The sequence below is a fragment of the Loxodonta africana genome, chromosome 3 (assembly GCF_030014295.1).
Source record: "Loxodonta africana isolate mLoxAfr1 chromosome 3, mLoxAfr1.hap2, whole genome shotgun sequence".
In the NCBI taxonomy this organism is placed as follows: Eukaryota; Metazoa; Chordata; class Mammalia; order Proboscidea; family Elephantidae; genus Loxodonta; species Loxodonta africana.
In genome coordinates, this window is record NC_087344.1 from 930,820 (window position 1) to 947,799 (window position 16,980).

Sequence of the window (16,980 nt, forward strand, 5' to 3'; positions counted from 1 at the left end):
TCGAACTGCCGACCCTTTGGCTAGCGGCCGTAGCACTTAACCACTATGCCACCAGGGTTTCCAGAGATTCTCATATCCCATGTTATCTACATTGCCATGGAAAAGGGGCCAGAACAATGTGTTTATATAACAACAGCTTACTCTAAAACATATCTTCTAGTCTGATTTCGGAGTTTCCGTTTATTAAAAAACTGCATATAGACAATTCTTCAAAACAGCACAACGCCTAAGGCAACATGGTCTTAAACCAAAAACAAATCCATTATTGTCAAGTTGATTCCATTTATAATGATCCTATGAAGAGAACTGCCCCACAGGGTCCCAAGGCTGTAAATCTTTAAGGAAGCAGGCTGTCACATCTTTCTCCCATGGAGTAGCTGGTGGGCTCAAACGCTGACCTTTTGATTAGTAGCTGAGCACTTAACCACTGTGCTACCAGGAGTCCACTGCCACCATGTCAATTCTGATTCACAGCCACCCTATAGGACAGAATAGAACTGCCCCATAGGGTTTCCAAGGAGCGGCTGGTGCATTCGAACTGCCCACGTTTTGGTTAGCAGCTGAGTTCTTATTGACATCTAAGGGCAATAGCTTGGGTGGGTCACTCCAACTCCATGGACCCCAGAAATCTGTTTTCCACGAGAGAATTAGTTTCAGACATCCAATGAGCACTGCAAATATGATGAGCTAAAAGCTTCAGGTGGCCCCCTCCTCCATGCAGGCTCCTCGGTGTCCACCAAACAGAGCCCTCTGGCCGCCACTGACCGGCCACCTGGGAGCTGAGGGTTACCCCCCTCACTGACCTCGGGCACGTCCTCTTCGGGACTTGTAGGAAAACTACAACCCCCAGCATGCTCTATCCGCCGCGGCGTCAACGTCGCGCGCGGCCCGCTGGGACCCGTAGTTCGCGTCTGCGCTCTGGCGCGGACTGCCTCTCCCAGACGTCCCCGCGCGCCGTCTTCTTCGCCCTCCAGGCCGCCCGCCCTCGGCCCGAGTCCGCCCGCCGCCCGCCCGCCCGCTCTCCGCCGCCGCCGCCATGCTGCCCTCCGCGCTGCTCCGCCGCCCTGGCCTGGGCCGCCTCGTGCGCCAGGCCCGCGCTTACGCCGAGGCCGCTGCCGCCCCGGCCCCCGCCGCCGGCCCGGGGCAGATGTCCTTCACTTTCGCCTCGCCAACGCAGGTTCGGACGCCGGCCGCGCTCGGACCCCGACCGGGACCCGCTCAGCTCTGGGCGGGCCTGAGCCAGAGGCCCCCAGCCCCCTTCCGGACCCCGCACCCCGGGGTCCAGAGCCCGGCCCCCCAGTTTCCGGGTCGCCGGACCCCGACCGGGACCACGCACCTCGTGGCGGTTTGGAATCCGAGCCCCCAATTCCCTGTTCGCCCGACCCCCGGGCCGCTTCCAGACCCCCGGACCCAGGCCCTCCGGTGTGGCCCGGAGCCCGAGCCCCTGCACCCCCTCTCCCTTGTCTGCACCCTGGGTCTCTGTGTTCTGGAACCTGAGCCCCGCCCCTGGCTCCCATTTGTTGGGCCGGCCCCCTTCCCTGAACCCGATCCTCCACGCCCATCCAGTGTGGTCCAGGGCTGGACCCCTCCCAACCTCACTCCTGGTCGCTGCACCCCGGCTGTGCACCATCTGTCTCTCTTTCGTGGTCCAGTGTCCAAGACCCCCAGTCCCCCGGCTGAGACAAGCTCCTACCTTACGGGCCTCTTGGGGTGGTGGGACTGGTTCGCTCTCACTGCCCTCTCTGAGCACTTTTTCCTGGAAAGACGGTGATGACCCCACCATTCATGTTTTACAGATGAGCAAACTAAGGCACAGGGAGGCTGGAGGCCCTTCCCCAGAAACAATGCCTAGGGAGGCATGGGGTCCAAGCGCCGGGCTGCCTGTGTGAGCGCTCAGTCCCACCCCGGACTCATTTCATAGGTTGACAGACCGAGTCCAGGGACCGAGGGCTCGCCTACAGTGATCTGCTCTGCATGCTTTTTTTCTCTGTTTTCTGCAGGTGTTCTTCAATGGCGCCCATGTTCGCCAGGTGGACGTGCCTACGCAGACAGGAGCCTTCGGCATCCTGGCATCCCACGTGCCCACACTGCAGGTCCTGCGGCCAGGGCTGGTCGTTGTCCATGCAGAGGATGGCACCACCACCAAGTACTTTGGTGAGGTGGGGGTCAGGCACTGCAGTCCCTATTCCAGTGACAGTGTGAAAACATAAAAGCTCAGGGGCTTGCCTGCATGGCTCAGACCACCAATCTGGGCACCAGGGGTACAGCAGGAGGCAAAGCAGACAACCCTGCCTCAGCCAATTCACAGGCAGCAGGAGTGGCTTAGGTAACAGGTGCTGGGGTGGGGAGGGGCTGGTGATTTAGAGGGGGAAGCACCTTTGTTTGTGGAGAAACCAGTTGGAACCTAGCTCCACCTGACTCCTCAGCCCTCCGCAAGTATCCGGTGGGTCAAGACCCTGACATGCCCGTACTGGCTTTCTGGTCCTTGCCTCTTCTAGCTTGTGTGCTCTCTCTGGGTGTCTTTGCTTGTTTTCTCTCCTGACACCCATCCCTGGAACCAGACTCCGAGCCCAGACCTGTGGGAGCCTCCCCCAGCTGGCGGCAGTTGGAGCGTTTGGGGACACAGTGTTCTCATGTCACGGATTTCCTGGTTCAGCACGAGGGTCTGGGGTTGACCGTGCCCCTGTGGACAAGGAGGCTGAGATCTGCGGGTCTGAATTCTTCTCTGTAACCCCCACAGTGAGCAGCAGCTCTGTCACGGTCATGGTTACTGGTGGAGGAGTATGAGACACTGGACACACTGGACCTGGGGGTTTTACTTCCTTTTTTCTGTCTCCCACAGTGAGCAGTGGCTCTGTCACGGTGAACGCTGACTCTTCGGTGCAGTTACTGGCTGAGGAGGCTGTGACACTGGACATGCTGGATCTGGGAGTGAGTGTCTGGGCGGGGGAAGCCGAGGCAGGGAGGGATAGGGACTAGCCAGAGTCCCTGCCTCCCATTCTCACCTCCTGCAGGCAGCCAAGGCAAACTTGGAGAAGGCGCAGGCGGAGCTGTCAGGGGCTGCAGATGGGGCCCAGCGGGCGGAGATCCAGATTCGCATCGAGGCTGGCGAGGCCCTGGTGAAGGCCCTTGAGTAGTGGTGTGTGCCCCTGGGTGCAGGTATGGAAGCTGAGGCAGCATGGGGCAATCCCTGTGGGCAGAGCCAGCTTCCCAGGTCCAGGCTGACTGCTGGGGCCAGAGCAGTGTACAGAGGACCTCTCTGCCCCTCCCCTGGGATAGGGTGTTTAAAATCTGGAGGACAGCACCTTATGGGATCCTCCTTCTGCTCCCCAACACCCCCAGCCTGACAGCTGCCCACCATTCTCAGCCCATCAGAGCCAGATGCTGAGACCTTGCTCTCCTGACCACCACAGCAGGACAAGTGCCGCCACCTATACCCCCATTAAAAACCAGGAACCCACCTGTGCTGGTTGTGTCTCTCCTGCCTGGGTTGGGGATGAGTAGGGCCCTCGGTGTCCCCCTGTGATAGGGGATGAAGATGCCAATGCGAGCCTCTAGGCAGTGGGCTGCAGAGGACAGCTGGCGGCGCTGAGCAGGGTGCTGGCCCTGACCCTAGGAGTGGGTCAGGTGAGGGTTACCAGCCTGGACAGGCTAGTGGGTGGAGGTGGGCAAGGCCACCACTCCCAGGGCGGGGGCCCCTGAGGCCCGGCCCTCCACTGGGAAGGGGAGGGGCCTGCCAGTTCCCACGGAGGCCCCGCCCCGGGCACGCCTGCTGTGGGTGGCCCAGCCTGGCCAGTAGCCCAGGCCCTGGGCGTGGGCCCCTCCATAGGCACTAGGGGCCACTGGGCTGCCCTAGATGGGGTGGGGTGAGCCTGAGGGCAGCCTGTGCAGCCGCCACCTCTCCTGACTTCAAGGGTCAGGGATGTTCTTGCCCTTGCCCACACCATGGCTGGGTCCATGTGTGCACCGGGGTGGTCAGGGGATTCCAGAGTGGTGACTGTGTGGGAGCCCAGCCTTCCAGTGTGTCACCGGCAGCTGGGACAGTGACAGGAGGCCACTGGGGGGCACATGCATGCCGTGTCTGCTCTGCTCAGTGTGTCACTGTCCCATGTGAGTGACTGTCCCCACAGCCGCATGCAGGGCTTCAACGGGGGTAAAATGGGTGCTTGTTGGGAGGTGGGTCTTGTCCGTAGATCATGTGAGCATCTACTCTTCTGCGAGGATCACTGATGCAACCACCCTGTCCTGCCCAGCCGGGAGCCCAGGCCCCTGAGTTCCTGGCCCAGCCACCAGAGTGCTATAAATAAGACCAATGACGCACGGGGCCTCAGGCCCAGAGACAGGAGACCTTCACCAGTCACACCAACCAGCCTGCACCACATGCCAGGTTTAGCCCCTGCTAAGACATGCAGTCCGTGAGGAACAGCTCATGCCGGCCAAGCTGTCCTGGGGCAGGTCACAGGGCCAGGGCTCAGTCTGAGGGATCAAGTCTGTGGCAGTGAGGGCAGGACAGTACACAGCACCACCTGGGGTTCTGCCTCCCTGACCTCAGGACAAGCCAGTCCAGCCTGGGACACTGATGGAGAAACACGTTCATTGGATTTGAGGTGCATCTTTCCCCGGGGCCACAGCCCCCAAGCCCCCACCAAAGCACGCCCACTCTCCCTGCCAGGGCTATCCCAGAGCCCAGAGTTCCCGTGGGGCCCCAGTTTCCAGAGCTCTGTTCTACTCCCAGACAGCCCAAGGTCAAGGGAGGCCCAGGAGCCTGCCCACCCAAGGAGGAAGGGTAAGGAAGGGCTCAGTCCTGGGGCCCCACAAGTCCACCTGCTTCGCATGCAGGGGACGGTGGCTGATGGCTGCCCTTCTCTGAGCCCCTCAGGCTCAGGTTCCAGATAGCTCTCTCCACCATGTCTGGATTCCCTTTGGGACCCAACAGACTGGACCTGGCCAAACCTGGGCCAAATCTGCTCTTGCTTTGTGCTGCCCTGTCTTACAGGAAGTCCTTAACTTTCAGAAGTCAGCACATATCTTGTCCTGAAAACTCCTATTCATCCCTCAAATCCCAACCCCAGTGACCCTTTTCAATGGCTCTTCAGGTTTCTCCCTGCCTCCCTGGGATCCAGCTCTGACCCTTGAGGCTGGGAGTGTCTGGGTGTGTCTGGGTGCGCCGAACTCAGGGTGGGAGGCCAGAAGCTGCAGAGCATGTTGGGTGGGAACAGGAAAACAAGGGAACTAGCAACCCAGGGAGAGGCACCCAGAACCAGGGTGGGGGTGCAGGTGGCCAGGCCAGATAAAGGGAAGACCTTGACCAGGTAAGTGGACATGAGGGTGGAGGAAGGAGAGTCCGGGGGCACTGCCTGTCAGGGTCATCACTGATGTCTCCCACCCCAAACAACCTGGAGAGAGAAACTGAGGCAGAGATCCCAGACGTGCCTTGTTCCCACCTGAGGCCTCAGTTTCCCCATGGATAAGGTGACAGTGTCCCTGGACCTAGAATGGATTCTCATTTAGCTTCCTGGTCACCGGAAGAAACTGAGGCTGACATGCCTCTCTACCCCAAGGTCACAGCGCAGCCAGGTCGTGACCTTCCCGACACAAGGCGGGCCAGGCATTGGGTAATCGCTGGATGAATGCCCTCTGAGGTCACCGTTAAGGGATGCGGGCCGGGGCACCCCAACTACGCGCAGGTGACTCCTGCCTGTTTTCCTGGACAGCGGCCGCTGACTCAGGACCCCTTTCCCGCCCCGCCCCCCACGCGGAAGCACCGGGCCCCGGGCGGCAGGGAAGGGGGCGGGACGGGAACCCGACTGGGCACCCCGGAACCCGTCTTGGTGGCTAAGCAGGGTGGACCCAGGTCGTCGGTGCGGCCGGCCCTGAGCAGGGTTCAGCAGCGCTCCAGGTGCGCCCCCCACCACATTTACGGAAATAGGCTCGGATGGCGGGTGGCCCAGGCCCGACGGCGCCCGGGGGCCCTGGCCGGCAGGCAGGGGCGGGGGCCAGCTGCGTCACCGCCCGCTCCGGCCCCCGCCCCCTGCCCGCCCAAACTCCACCCCGAGGGAAGGCGGGAGGCGGTGCGGATAAAGGCTGGGGGCCGCCCGCTGGGCCCCAGACCAGTCCCGCCACCGCTCACTCAACCCTGGGTGTGGGGACATTCGGACTGTGGGGACCCAGGACAAGCCGCGCTCGGTGAGTGGGGGGCGGGACCCTGCGGATCCGGGAGGGGTGTCCTAACTGGAAGCTCTGAAAGGAGCCCCCACTCTTCCTCCTTCTGGGGTCAGGCAGGGTTAGGGGCGCTTCCCGCCTGCGACGCCCCCCGGGGAGAGGGGAGGGGCCCCGCGCAGCCAGCACCGCCTCGGCCGGACCTCAATCCCTGCCCCGCCCACCGGGCCCTCCCCCGCCCCGCAAGTGACCTTGAGCTGATAGCCTCAGTTTCCCCTGCTGCGCGGCAGCAAGTACCCGGCCTGGGACCCTCGCGGGGCTCCACCTCGTCCGCCGTCCGGTCCGCAGCCCCCCACCGACCGGGGCAGCCGCGGCGCCCCTTCCCCCGGGGCTCGTGGCCGCGCTTCCGGGCAGCGCCGACAGAGGGCGCGCCGGCGTTGCTGACTCACCGCAGCCCCGAGCGGCGCGGGCGGGCGCAGCTGGGGACGCCGCGTCACGTCCCGGCTCGGGCGGGCGCGTCTCGGGAAGCGGGCCCGGCCCGGGGGACTGGGGCGGGGGAGTTCGAGGTGGCATCGGCCCGGGAGGGGCTCTCGGCCTGGGCCACGTCACCGGGAGCCGGGGCCCGCCCTCCGCCCGCCCTCTACACCGCCCCGTGGGGAGGGGGCCCCGGCCCGGCCCGGCCCGACCCGGCCCGGCCCCCGTTTGCCCCCGATCACGAGGCGCGGGGTCCGCACTCGCTTCCGCTCGTCGCTGCTTCCCGGACCGAGGCTCCGGGGCGGCCCCGCGACTTCCTGTTCCCCCTCGGGCGGGCCCGCGAACAATGGCCTGCGCCCCCTGCCCACGCCCCCTCCCCACGCTCCTGCCCTCCTGGGGGAGGGGCGCCTGCCGGCAGTCTGGGGTCCCAGCCCCGGGCCGCGACGACCCTTTGTTGCCAGCGCCGGCCCTTATGAATGGCCCAGGGGCGGGGGTCGCGGGGGCGGCCCGCAGCGGCGCCCGCCCCGCCCCCGCCGCGCTCTCCTTGGTCGCCGGGGCGCCGGTGGGCGGGGCGAGGGCGGGCCCGCCTGCCACGTGGGGGAGCGCCCGGGCGGCGCTGATTGGCCATGGCGCGCGGCCGGCAGCGCGGCGATTGGTCTGCGCGCGGCCGGCGGAGTAAGTAGTGAATGGGAGGGGGCGGTGGCCCCGCCCCTCCGAACGTTGATACATTATAACTTTTTTTTCTTGTTACTTTCACCCCCAGATCCTCCAAGCGGCGGCGGCGGCGGCGGCGGCTGTTGCTAAGGGAGGGGACGCGGGCCAGCGCGGCCCGAGCGGAGACGGCACCGAGCGCGGCCGGCCGGGGAGCTACGCCCTCTGCCCTGGGTCCCCCTTCGCGACCACCCCCCGGAAAGTGCCCCTGCGAGCCGACGCGACCCGGAGGACCGCTCGGATTGCGGGGTTTGGGTTGGCCTGCCTCTGCCTCTCGGGGGAAGCCGGCCAGCGAGTGCCCGGAGTAGCCTGCTTCAGGGAGACCTCCGCCTCTCCCCGGAGGCGCAGCGAGGATTGGCGGCGCCTCACGGACCCGAGCACTGCTCCCCGGCGGCGGCGGCGGCGCAGCCCCCCAGCGCAGGCCGGGGATGGAGCCGCAGCCCGGCGGCGCGCGGAGCTGCCGGCGCGGGGCCCCCGGCGGCGCCTGCGAGCTGGGCTCGGCGGCCGAGGCGGCGCCCATGAGCTTGGCCATCCACAGCACGACGGGCACCCGCTACGAGCTGTCGGTGCCGCCTGACGAGACGGTAGACGGGCTGCGCAAGCGGCTGTCCCAGCGCCTCAAAGTGCCCAAGGAGCGCCTGGCGCTGCTCCACAAAGACACGTAGGTACCGCGCGCCGCCCCCGGTTCCGCCGCCCCCTCGGTCCCCGGCCCCCGGGTGGGAACAAAGAGCGCGCCGCACTGGGAAGGAAGGGGGCGGCCAGACGGAGGGCGGGGGCGCGCCGCGCGCTCTCGGGCGCCCTCTGCTCGGCCTAGCCTGCCTGGGCCCCCTCCCCCGCCCGGGGTCGCTGCACAAAGGCGGCTTCCAGGGGGACCCCCCCCATCCGGGTTCCTACGGTTCCTCTGGGGAGAAGACAGGAATCCCGGGGATGCGCGGGGGTCCCAACTGCGGAGGTGGGGGCTGCGGTCGCCCCCTCCTGCCTGCATCCCCGCCCGCTTCCGCATCTGCTCGGCGGCCCCCTCTGTGTCTGTCTGTTTCCCCCCCTCGCGTGTCTCTGCCCCCCTTTGTTCTCGCCACAGAGCGCTCGCTCCCTGCGAGCTCCCCCTCCCACTTGGTATTTAAATCGCCTCCAGCCTGGGGAGCCCTCCCCCCGCGGGCCTCCAGGGACACGCAGTGTCCATCCCCAGTGGAGGGGCCCCTGTGGGGGAGGGGCGGGAGGAGGAGGGTCTCCTTTGTTTGAGCCGCGGCAGTGGCGGCCTGGGCGAGGAAGGGAGGAGGGGAGCCCGGCCCGGCGCAGCCCCAAAAGGCCGGTCCTCGACCGAGGCCGCTTGTTGCCCACAAAGATGGCCTTGAGCCTGAGTTTGCGGCATTGTATGCTGGGCCGGCCTTGGGGGAAGGGGGCGGCAAAGGGCACGCCGGGGGAGGGGGCTGGTGTTGACAAACTACCTTGTTGAGGTTCAAAGGGGTTCCCATGCCCAGAGTTGGGGTTTCTGGGTTGAGAGGGGCCTAATCTCCAGGGTGGGGGCTGCCAAGGCCAGAGGAGATCTCCTTGCAGGCAGCATCTGGGTCTGGACCTGAGAGCCAGGAAGGGGTGGGGTGGCAACAACTTCTTTAGTCCCCCTTACCCCCCCCCCCCAGCGCCCAACCCTCCCTCACGGCTTCCGTGTCCCTGTGTCGTCTCCCAAGTCTCACTCTCTTCCTTCCTCCCCAGCCGGCTCAGTTCGGGGAAGCTGCAGGAGTTTGGCGTGGGGGATGGCAGCAAGCTGACGTTGGTGCCCACGGTGGAGGCTGGCCTCATGGTAAATGGCCGCCCGGGGCGGTGTGGCCTGGGGGCCCGGACACAGCGGGCAGCCCCCTCCCACGTGCGCTTTCATAGCCACTGTCACACGCTGTTTGGGACCCTCCCGCCCCCCCCAGTTCCTCCCAACCCACCCCCAGCCATCAGGCCCACTGTCAGAGCCCACTCTCAGGTGTGTGTCCCCTCCCTCTCTGTAGTCCCAGGCCTCACGGCCGGAACAGTCGGTGATGCAGGCCCTGGAGAGCTTGACCGAGACCCAGGTAAGACCCTTGTTGGCCCTGACCTCACTGGGGAGGGGGACACTCATGGGGACAGACATGGTGCCACTGGGAGCGCCTGGGGGGACATTGGTGCCCCCAGCAGGTCTGTGGGCAAGGGGAGGGGATGCCTGCCTTCTTGCCAGCCTGGCCTGGTCACCCTGCTTCCTCCTCCCTCCTCTCCCAGCATCACCACCTGACCTTGAGGGCTTTCTCTCTCACGGTGGCCTCCGTGGGGGGAGGGAACAGTGCTTTCACAAGCTGCTTGCTTGCGGAGTGACCTTGGCCCATGCGAGTCCCCAGCCCCGCACGTCCCCAGTCCTGCACGCCCCGCCGCACCCACCGCGGCTTCCCCAAAGTACCAACGAGTTTCTTTTTTACATTTTTTTATTTTTGCTGGGTTGCAGGAGGGGGTGGGGGTGGGGAGACAAGAAGGGAAGGGCCAGCCTGGGTGATACCTCCTTCCGCCTGCTGTGACCCGGTTGTGGAGGGAGGGGAGCCACCTCGCACCCCTCCCCCTCTGCCCTTTGTTCTCAGCCCGGAGGGTGAGGGGGCGGGGCACAGACAGGATGTTAGGAAAATATTTAGTAACCTGGAGGAGGCTGCTGTGCTGGGGCACTGTGCTGGCCCCCACCCGGTTCCCGGTTTTGTTGCGACTTTTTTTTTTTTCTCTTCCTCCTTCCCTCATTTTTTGCGGGCGGTGTCGGGCCCTCCCCCTGCTTAGGCCCTGGCCACCTCCCAGGCGGCTGACACAGGCCTTGGCAATCCCTTGGCTGCCGGGGTTGGGGAGTAGGCGAGGGGGTGGGAAGGTTCCTGGGCCTCCCCAGCCAGGCCCTTGGGAAACCTGCTCAGCCGCTTCTCTGGAGGAGGGTTCTCGCTTGCCTCTGTGCCCTGGCCACTCGCCCCCTTCCCAGCATGTAGGATCCTGCCAAGACAGTCGCCATGGAGGGAGGGAGGGGGCCCTGGGGAGCCCGGTGGTCTGCCACTAGGTAGGGGGGGAGCTGGGGGTCCTGAGAGGCTGCACGTGACTTCCTGGGTGAGTGTAGACAGAGCTCTCCCAGTGGTGGGGGAAGGCTGCGGTTGGCAGGGGCCCCTGGCGGGCTGGGTTCACATCCGCCCCAGGGTGCCTGCGTCAGGAGGGGGGGTGCTGGGTGGAGTGACTGGGCGCCCCAGGGCCGCTTCCCTGCCTGGCACAGAGTCATGCCTGGCACTCGCCCTCCCCAGGGAGGAAGTTGCAGGGTGGGGGGCCCCAGCTGCTCTTGGGAAGCCACCTCGGACCCTTCCTGCAAGGGTTGTCTTTGGGCTGGGGGATCTGGCAGCAGGGTGGAGGCCTCACCCTGCCATCTCTTCCCCCTCCCCACGGCCCCCTCTTAGAGAAGGAGCTGGGTGGAGAGTCGGGAGGCGGTCTGTTCTGAGTCATCCCAGCTTGTGTCACTTCTCAGAAACCTCCGCCCCCCCATCCCGGCCTCTGGGGAGAACAAGGCGCTGGCCAGGCCCCAGAGGAGGGGGCCCCGAAACTGCCAGGGCAGGGAGCAGATGTACCACGACCTACCACAGGCCCACAGTGAAGGGGAGGCAGATCTCAGGGTTCATCTTAGGCAGAGCTGGTTTGAGGTACCCCTGGGGAGTCAGGCCCCAGGGAACAGGCCAAGTCCCCCTTCTTCAGGGTGGCACCGCCCCTCAGTCTCTGCCCCGCCCAGGACAGATAAATATTTATCTTGAGAAAGCAAAGGTTAGGACGGAAGAATTTGTACAAGAATTTCACCCACTCGTTGGCTGGGTGGCTTAACTGGGAGGGGGCTGAGGCAGGCTCCCCTCCCCCATTCATGGGCACAGAGAATGGGACAGCTGTATGAAGTGTGGGTTATTCAAGGGCAGGCACCTCCAGCGGGGCCCCGCCCCCTCTGGCCTCGGTTTCCCCTTTAAGAACCAAGCTGGCCAGGGAGGGCCAGGCCCCCATCTGACCCGCCTCTGTCCCCCCCACAGCCCCATGCGGCACCCGGGCCGGGCCGGGCTGGCGGAGGCGGCTTCCGGAAATATCGATTCATTTTATTTAAGCGTCCGTGGCACCGACAGGGACCCCAGAGCCCAGAGAGGGGCGGCGAGAGGCCCCAGGTCACGCAGCGCGGGGGGCTGGGCCGGGCCGGGCTGGGGGCGTCACATGTGGGGCCCTGGGGCTGACAGGCTGCATTCCCTCTGCAGGTCAGTGACTTCCTGTCTGGTCGCTCTCCGCTGACCCTGGCGCTGCGCGTAGGTGATCACATGATGTTCGTCCAGCTGCAGCTTGCCGCCCAGCACGCCCCTCTGCAGCATCGGCATGTGTTAGCCACAGCCGCTGCAGCCCGCGGAGACCCCAACGCAACCACCCCTGTGACCTCACCTTGCCGGCCCGTGTCCAGTGCTGCCCGTGTCCCCCCAGTGCCCAGCAGTCCTGCCCCTGTGTCCCCCTCACCAGTGACAGCCGGCTCCTTTCGATCCCATGCAGCTTCTACCACCTGTCCCAAGGTAAGTCTGGGTAAAGGCTACCTTTGGGACCTGAAGTGGTGGGCTGCCCCTAGACTCTGGGAGGGAGTGGACTCAGATCCCCAAATCAGTCTCTGTTTTCAGATGCCAGTCCCAGACCTCAGGGTGATGGGTTATCCCTAGACCCTGGACTGGGGAACTCTCCCCAGGCCCTGGGCTGACGGACTATCTCCAGATCCTAGATTACTGGGCCCTCCTTCCACCCTTATCCCTGGGTCATGTCTGTACCCCCAGCTCACAGCCCTTCTCTCCACCAGCAGATGGACTGTTCCTCCCCTGCCAGCGGCAGCGCCAGCAGCACATCCACCCCTGGGGGCAGCCCCGCCCCCCGCCCCCGCAAGCCTGGCGCTGTTATCGAAAGCTTCGTGAACCATGCCCCAGGGGTCTTCTCAGGGACCTTCTCTGGTAGGTGACCCAGCACTCGTGTGATCTCGCATGTGTCTCCGTGCAGTGGAGGTCTTCAGTCTCTAAATGCACGCATAGGGTCCGACACACTCTCAGCAGGTTTCCAGGATCTATGTGCTTGCTTTTGTCTACCCCAGGAACACCCACCTGCACATGTGTGACCCAGTGTACTTAGGTCATTCCTGCCTGCACATGGGTGACTGCATGGATTTATATTGAGTTCCCGTGTCCCCACGGGTGATTAAACATTGAGACCACATACATCACCGCATGTTGTGTGCTCACTTACTTCCCATTTGGGAATCTGTACACACATGATGGTACACAGTCATGAAGTCATGCGTCCACCCCAGGTGATTCCATATGCCGAGTCCACATATGTGACCACGTGTCCATGTGCTGATGTACCCCCACCAGGAGTCTGTTCCATTCGTAAGGTCACATGTCCACCGCAGGTGGTTTCATGCTGAGTCCACAAATCTGATGCATGTCATATGCACATCTGCCCCTGGGAGCCCCGCCCACACGTGTATGAGCCAGCACACATATGTGCTCACCGCTCCCCCCCCCACTGCAGGCACGCTGCACCCCAATTGTCAGGACAGCAGCGGGCGGCCGCGACGTGACATCGGCACCATCCTGCAGATCCTCAACGACCTCCTGAGCGCCACACGGCACTACCAGGGCATGCCCCCATCACTGACCCAGCTGCGCTGTCACGCCCAGTGTGCACCCGCTGCCACGCCGGCCCCCGACCTCGCCCCCAAGTCTACCTCCTGCGAGAAGCTGCCAGCCACGCCCCCAGCCTCACTGCTGCAGGGCCAGAGCCAAATCCGTATGTGCAAGCCGCCGGGTGCGTGTGCACCGGGTGAGTGTCCACCACCAACCACTGTCTAAACGCCCCTCTGTGAGCTCCGGGCACGTAGCAGCTGACCCGCCTGGGCTGGGGGGACCAGCTGCTGCTTCCCCCACCCGGCTCAGGCTGCAGAGAAGGGAGCATGTGTGCTGGGACACAAAGTGTCCTTGTCCACTCCCAAGGGGGTCCCTCCTCACTTCCTTCTCTCCCCTCCTACTCCCCCGGACCCTGTCCAGATGGCATTTGGAGCAGCTATGAATGGCCAAGTCAGGCCTGGCAGGGTGAGGAGGGGGCCGAAGCCCCCACCCTGCTTGTGGAGGAGTTGGGAAAGACCCCCGCCTCCGCTCCCACATGCAGGCAGCCTGGGCTCCTGACAACCTGGCTGCTTCGCTGTTGAACTACCACCACTTCTCCCAGTGGGCACCCCAGCAGGCAGGAGTTGGGGTCCCCACTTCGTAAGGTGGGGGCTCTTGCCTCAGGTCACAGAGCAGCAGCAACTTCCGTTCTTTCACTCAACAACTGTTTTCTCGGGCCAGGCCCTGGGCAGGACTCTGGGAACACAGCAGCAGGGTGGGCAGGGCCCCCCCCCATGCCCTCCTGGAGCTCCCAGTAGCCGGGCGTCTGGCAGTGAACAAGGAGATGTACAGAAGCCAACCTAGCACGCTGAGCTCACTCAAGACACAACAGATATTTTTTTCTGTTACTTATATTGTGGCAAGATCTATACAACATCAGATTTGTCATTCTAGGCAGTTTTCAGGGTACAACTCTGTGGCAGTAATTGGGTGCAAATAGTTAAGTCCCCAGCTGCTCACCGAAATGCTGGTGGTTTGAGTCCACCCAGAGGCACCTAGGAAGAAAGTCCTGGCAAGCTACTTCCAAAAAGTCAGCCAGTAAAAACCCTATGGAGCACAGTCCTGCTTTGACATAACGGGGTCGCCATAAGTCAGAGTTGGGTTTATAGCAGCTGGTTTTAATTACCAACAGCACTGTGTTTCCAAAGTTTTTCCTCTCTGTAAACAGGGACTCTGTGCCCATTAAAAAGTCCCTGTTGCCTCCTCTCCAGCCCCTTGCAACCTCTAATATACTTTGGTCTCCATGCATTTGCTTATTCTACTTACTTATAAATGGGATTATACATTGTATGAGGAGCTCTGGTGCGCCTGGCTGCTAACTGAAAGGTCTAGCCGTTCAGATCTACCCAGCAGCTCCCAGAAAGATCGGGCGGTCAGCTCTTGTTAAGATTACAGCCTGGGAAACCCTGTGGAGCAGTTCTACTCTATGGGGCTGATACAAGTTGGAGTCAACGGCAGGGCCCCCAACACACCACGCTGTGTGGACGTTGGTGTCCAAATAGACTTTCTTGACTGTCCCGACTCGGGGCACTCTCTGAACGTTGGGGGCCCTCGGGAGTCACGGGTCACTCCCTCCGTTGCAGGTGACCGGCTGCGGCAGACGGAGAACCGGGCCACCCGCTGCAAGGTAGAGCGTCTGCAGCTGCTGCTCCAGCAGAAGCGGCTCCGCCGGAAGGCCCGGCGCGACGCCCGGGGCCCCTACCACTGGCCGCCCAGCCGCAAGGCCGGCCGCAGCGATAGCAGCGGTGGCAGCGGCGGCAGCAGCCCCAGCGAGGCCGCAGGCCTGGGCCTCGACTTTGAGGACTCCGTCTGGAAGCCGGAAGTGAACCCCGACATCAAGTCCGAGTTCGTAGTGGCTTAGGATACGGCCCCGTCTCCCCTGGAGGCCCGGTGGCCAAGGACGCCGGGAGGAGCCCCGCTGGCCTTGCAGAGCCAAGCAGCAGGCAGCGCAGCGGGGGCCCCTCCCTGCCCGTGGTCCACGCTCACAGCGACCTTCCCTTCCTTTTTTATGATCCTCACCGTGGCTTCCCCGACGCCCGTGGACCGGCTCCCCGCCGCCCCGGTTTCCTCACACGTGCCCACCTCTTCCTCCGGCTCCGGGTCCCTTCCCGCCCACCCTCCAGAGCTCCAAATATGTAGCATCCTTCCAGATGGCTGAGCTGGGAAGGCGACACCGGAAGCCGCCCCCGCCCCGCCCGCTCCGCCCCCCTCGCCGCCTCCACCCCATTCAGGTTTAAAGTCAAATTCTCGATGCCTCATGCACTTTACGGGGAGGGGAGGGGCCCGGAGACCCCCGTCCCACCCCCGCCGCAAGCTTCAGGCCAGCAGGCCGGCCCAGGTTTAAAACGAGAGATCCACACGTGGACCCCACCCGGTCACACGGGAGTGTCTTTGCCACGTCTGTCCTAGTCTCTCTCCATTGTCCTTTTTTTCTGTTGAAAAAGCAAACCCGCTTCAGGGGAGAGGCCTAGGGCCTGCCTTGGAGTTCAGGCGGGGACGTTGGGCCCTCCTGCCTGGAAAGGAAACGAGGGCGCGGGAACAGACTTCCCGCCTAGGTTCCGCACGGCCCACTCACTGTGCTATTTCCTCCTAAAACACCACCCTCGTCCCCCACCCCTCTTCTTCTGACCTCCTGCCTGAGCTTGGGGTATTTATAGACTATTGATTTCTGACTGAGCCAATAGTGGGTTGGGGAATCTCCTGGAAATACAGGAGACCAGATGGCTGTGGGTCTGGAGAAACGCCCCCCACCTCTCCTTCCAGGCCCTTCCTGAGGGACAGGGGGTCATGGACTGTGCTTCTGGGGGGGGGGGACTGTCCATGGCCTGGAATGGGAGGGGGTGCTGAGCTGTGAACCCCTCGGCAGGGGCAACGCTGTGTAGCATTAACCCCCTTGGGGGGGGTCGCTGCTGGTCTAATTTGGACCCTCCCCACTCAGTGCCCGGATCCTGGGGGTCTGCGGGGTCCCCCTGGGGCTGTGGGGAAAACCCCTGACTGGGGCCATTTCAAAGTGGGTGGACTTTTTTTCTTTTTTTTTTTTTACTGATACTAGAAATGTTGGGCACTGTCCCACGCTCTACCTGTCTGTCTCAGTCCTGGCCACACCTGTTTCTGTGTCCTCCGCACCCCCCGTTCCCCCACCCCCGCTTGTCCCCCTCCCTGTAGGTAAGCACCAGGTCCTCGACCCCCCACTTGATCATGTGTTTTAAACTTAATGGTTTCAGATGTGAACATCATGTGTTAATGTAGCTTTGTAAATTTTTTTGTGGGGGGTGGGTGGGCCGGGAGGGGTTAGGGGGTCAAGGATTCGTTTTTTGTTTGTTTTTTGGCTTTTTTTTTTTTTTTTCCAAAAAAAAAAAAAAGAAGAAAGGGGTGGGTTTGTTTTTCCTAAGAACTGTCTTGGGTTCCTATTTAAACGTGTGTTCTGTTTTGTTTTTTAAACGATTTTTAAATAACGTCTGTGCCTCCGCGAGTTCAGAGGGTAAAGGCCCCAGGCAGGAGTGTCCTGCCCTTGCCAGGGCCCTTCCCCCAAAGAAAGCATTACCCGCTCTCGGGGTCGGGCTGTGGGGGTCCTGGCACCTCGCGTGAGTTTCCGGTATGAAATTGAGAAAAAAAAAACCTTCCAGCACCGTGATTTCAAGTAATAAACAGAATGAGACAAGTCAGGGTTCGTCTGGTTCTGGGGCGGGGGCGTGTGAGCAGGGCCATGGGGGAACTTGCCTGAGTGGGAGTGGTCTTGTTTAACTCCAAGAGGGGGCTGGGGTGGGCGTGGGAAGCCTTGCCAGCACATCCTGAGGTGAAGTGGGGGGCTGGGGTGACATGAGGGAGTGTTGCCCATTTTAGGGTGGGTGATGGGAAGTGAGATCCAAGGTGCCCGGTGGAGGAGTGTGCTGTGGTCCGGGAGTAGTTCCCACGCCCCCTCCCTAGCCTGGGGGGGCAGGAA

General features: G+C 63.2%; 2 protein-coding genes across 6 annotated transcripts; both read left to right on the top strand.

Moving 5' to 3' along the window:
- Positions 1-995: 995 nt before the first annotated feature.
- Positions 996-3,460, top strand: ATP5F1D (ATP synthase F1 subunit delta). Of its 2 annotated transcripts, none has more exons than XM_064280087.1 (5): positions 996-1,177; positions 2,001-2,154; positions 2,843-2,931; positions 3,015-3,159; positions 3,368-3,460. In XM_064280087.1, the coding sequence occupies exons 1-4, from the start codon at positions 1,037-1,039 to the stop codon at positions 3,135-3,137; spliced, it is 507 nt and encodes a 168-aa protein (XP_064136157.1). In that variant the 5' UTR covers positions 996-1,036; the 3' UTR covers positions 3,138-3,159; positions 3,368-3,460. The 2 variants fall into 2 exon arrangements, with proteins under 2 accessions (XP_064136157.1, XP_064136156.1); XM_064280086.1 differs by having other exon boundaries at positions 999-1,177; positions 3,343-3,460.
- Positions 3,461-7,662: 4,202 nt separating this feature from the next.
- Positions 7,663-16,698, top strand: MIDN (midnolin). Of its 4 annotated transcripts, none has more exons than XM_064280083.1 (8): positions 7,663-8,005; positions 9,055-9,142; positions 9,339-9,401; positions 11,385-11,513; positions 11,601-11,903; positions 12,182-12,326; positions 12,904-13,194; positions 14,621-16,698. In XM_064280083.1, exons 1-8 carry the CDS (start codon positions 7,773-7,775, stop codon positions 14,896-14,898), a joined length of 1,530 nt encoding a protein of 509 aa, XP_064136153.1. In that variant the 5' UTR covers positions 7,663-7,772; the 3' UTR covers positions 14,899-16,698. The 4 variants fall into 4 exon arrangements, with proteins under 4 accessions (XP_064136153.1, XP_064136152.1, XP_064136154.1 ...); XM_064280082.1 differs by having other exon boundaries at positions 7,666-8,005; positions 12,179-12,326; XM_064280084.1 differs by lacking the exon at positions 11,385-11,513 and having other exon boundaries at positions 7,758-8,005; positions 12,179-12,326.
- Positions 16,699-16,980: the final 282 nt, after the last annotated feature.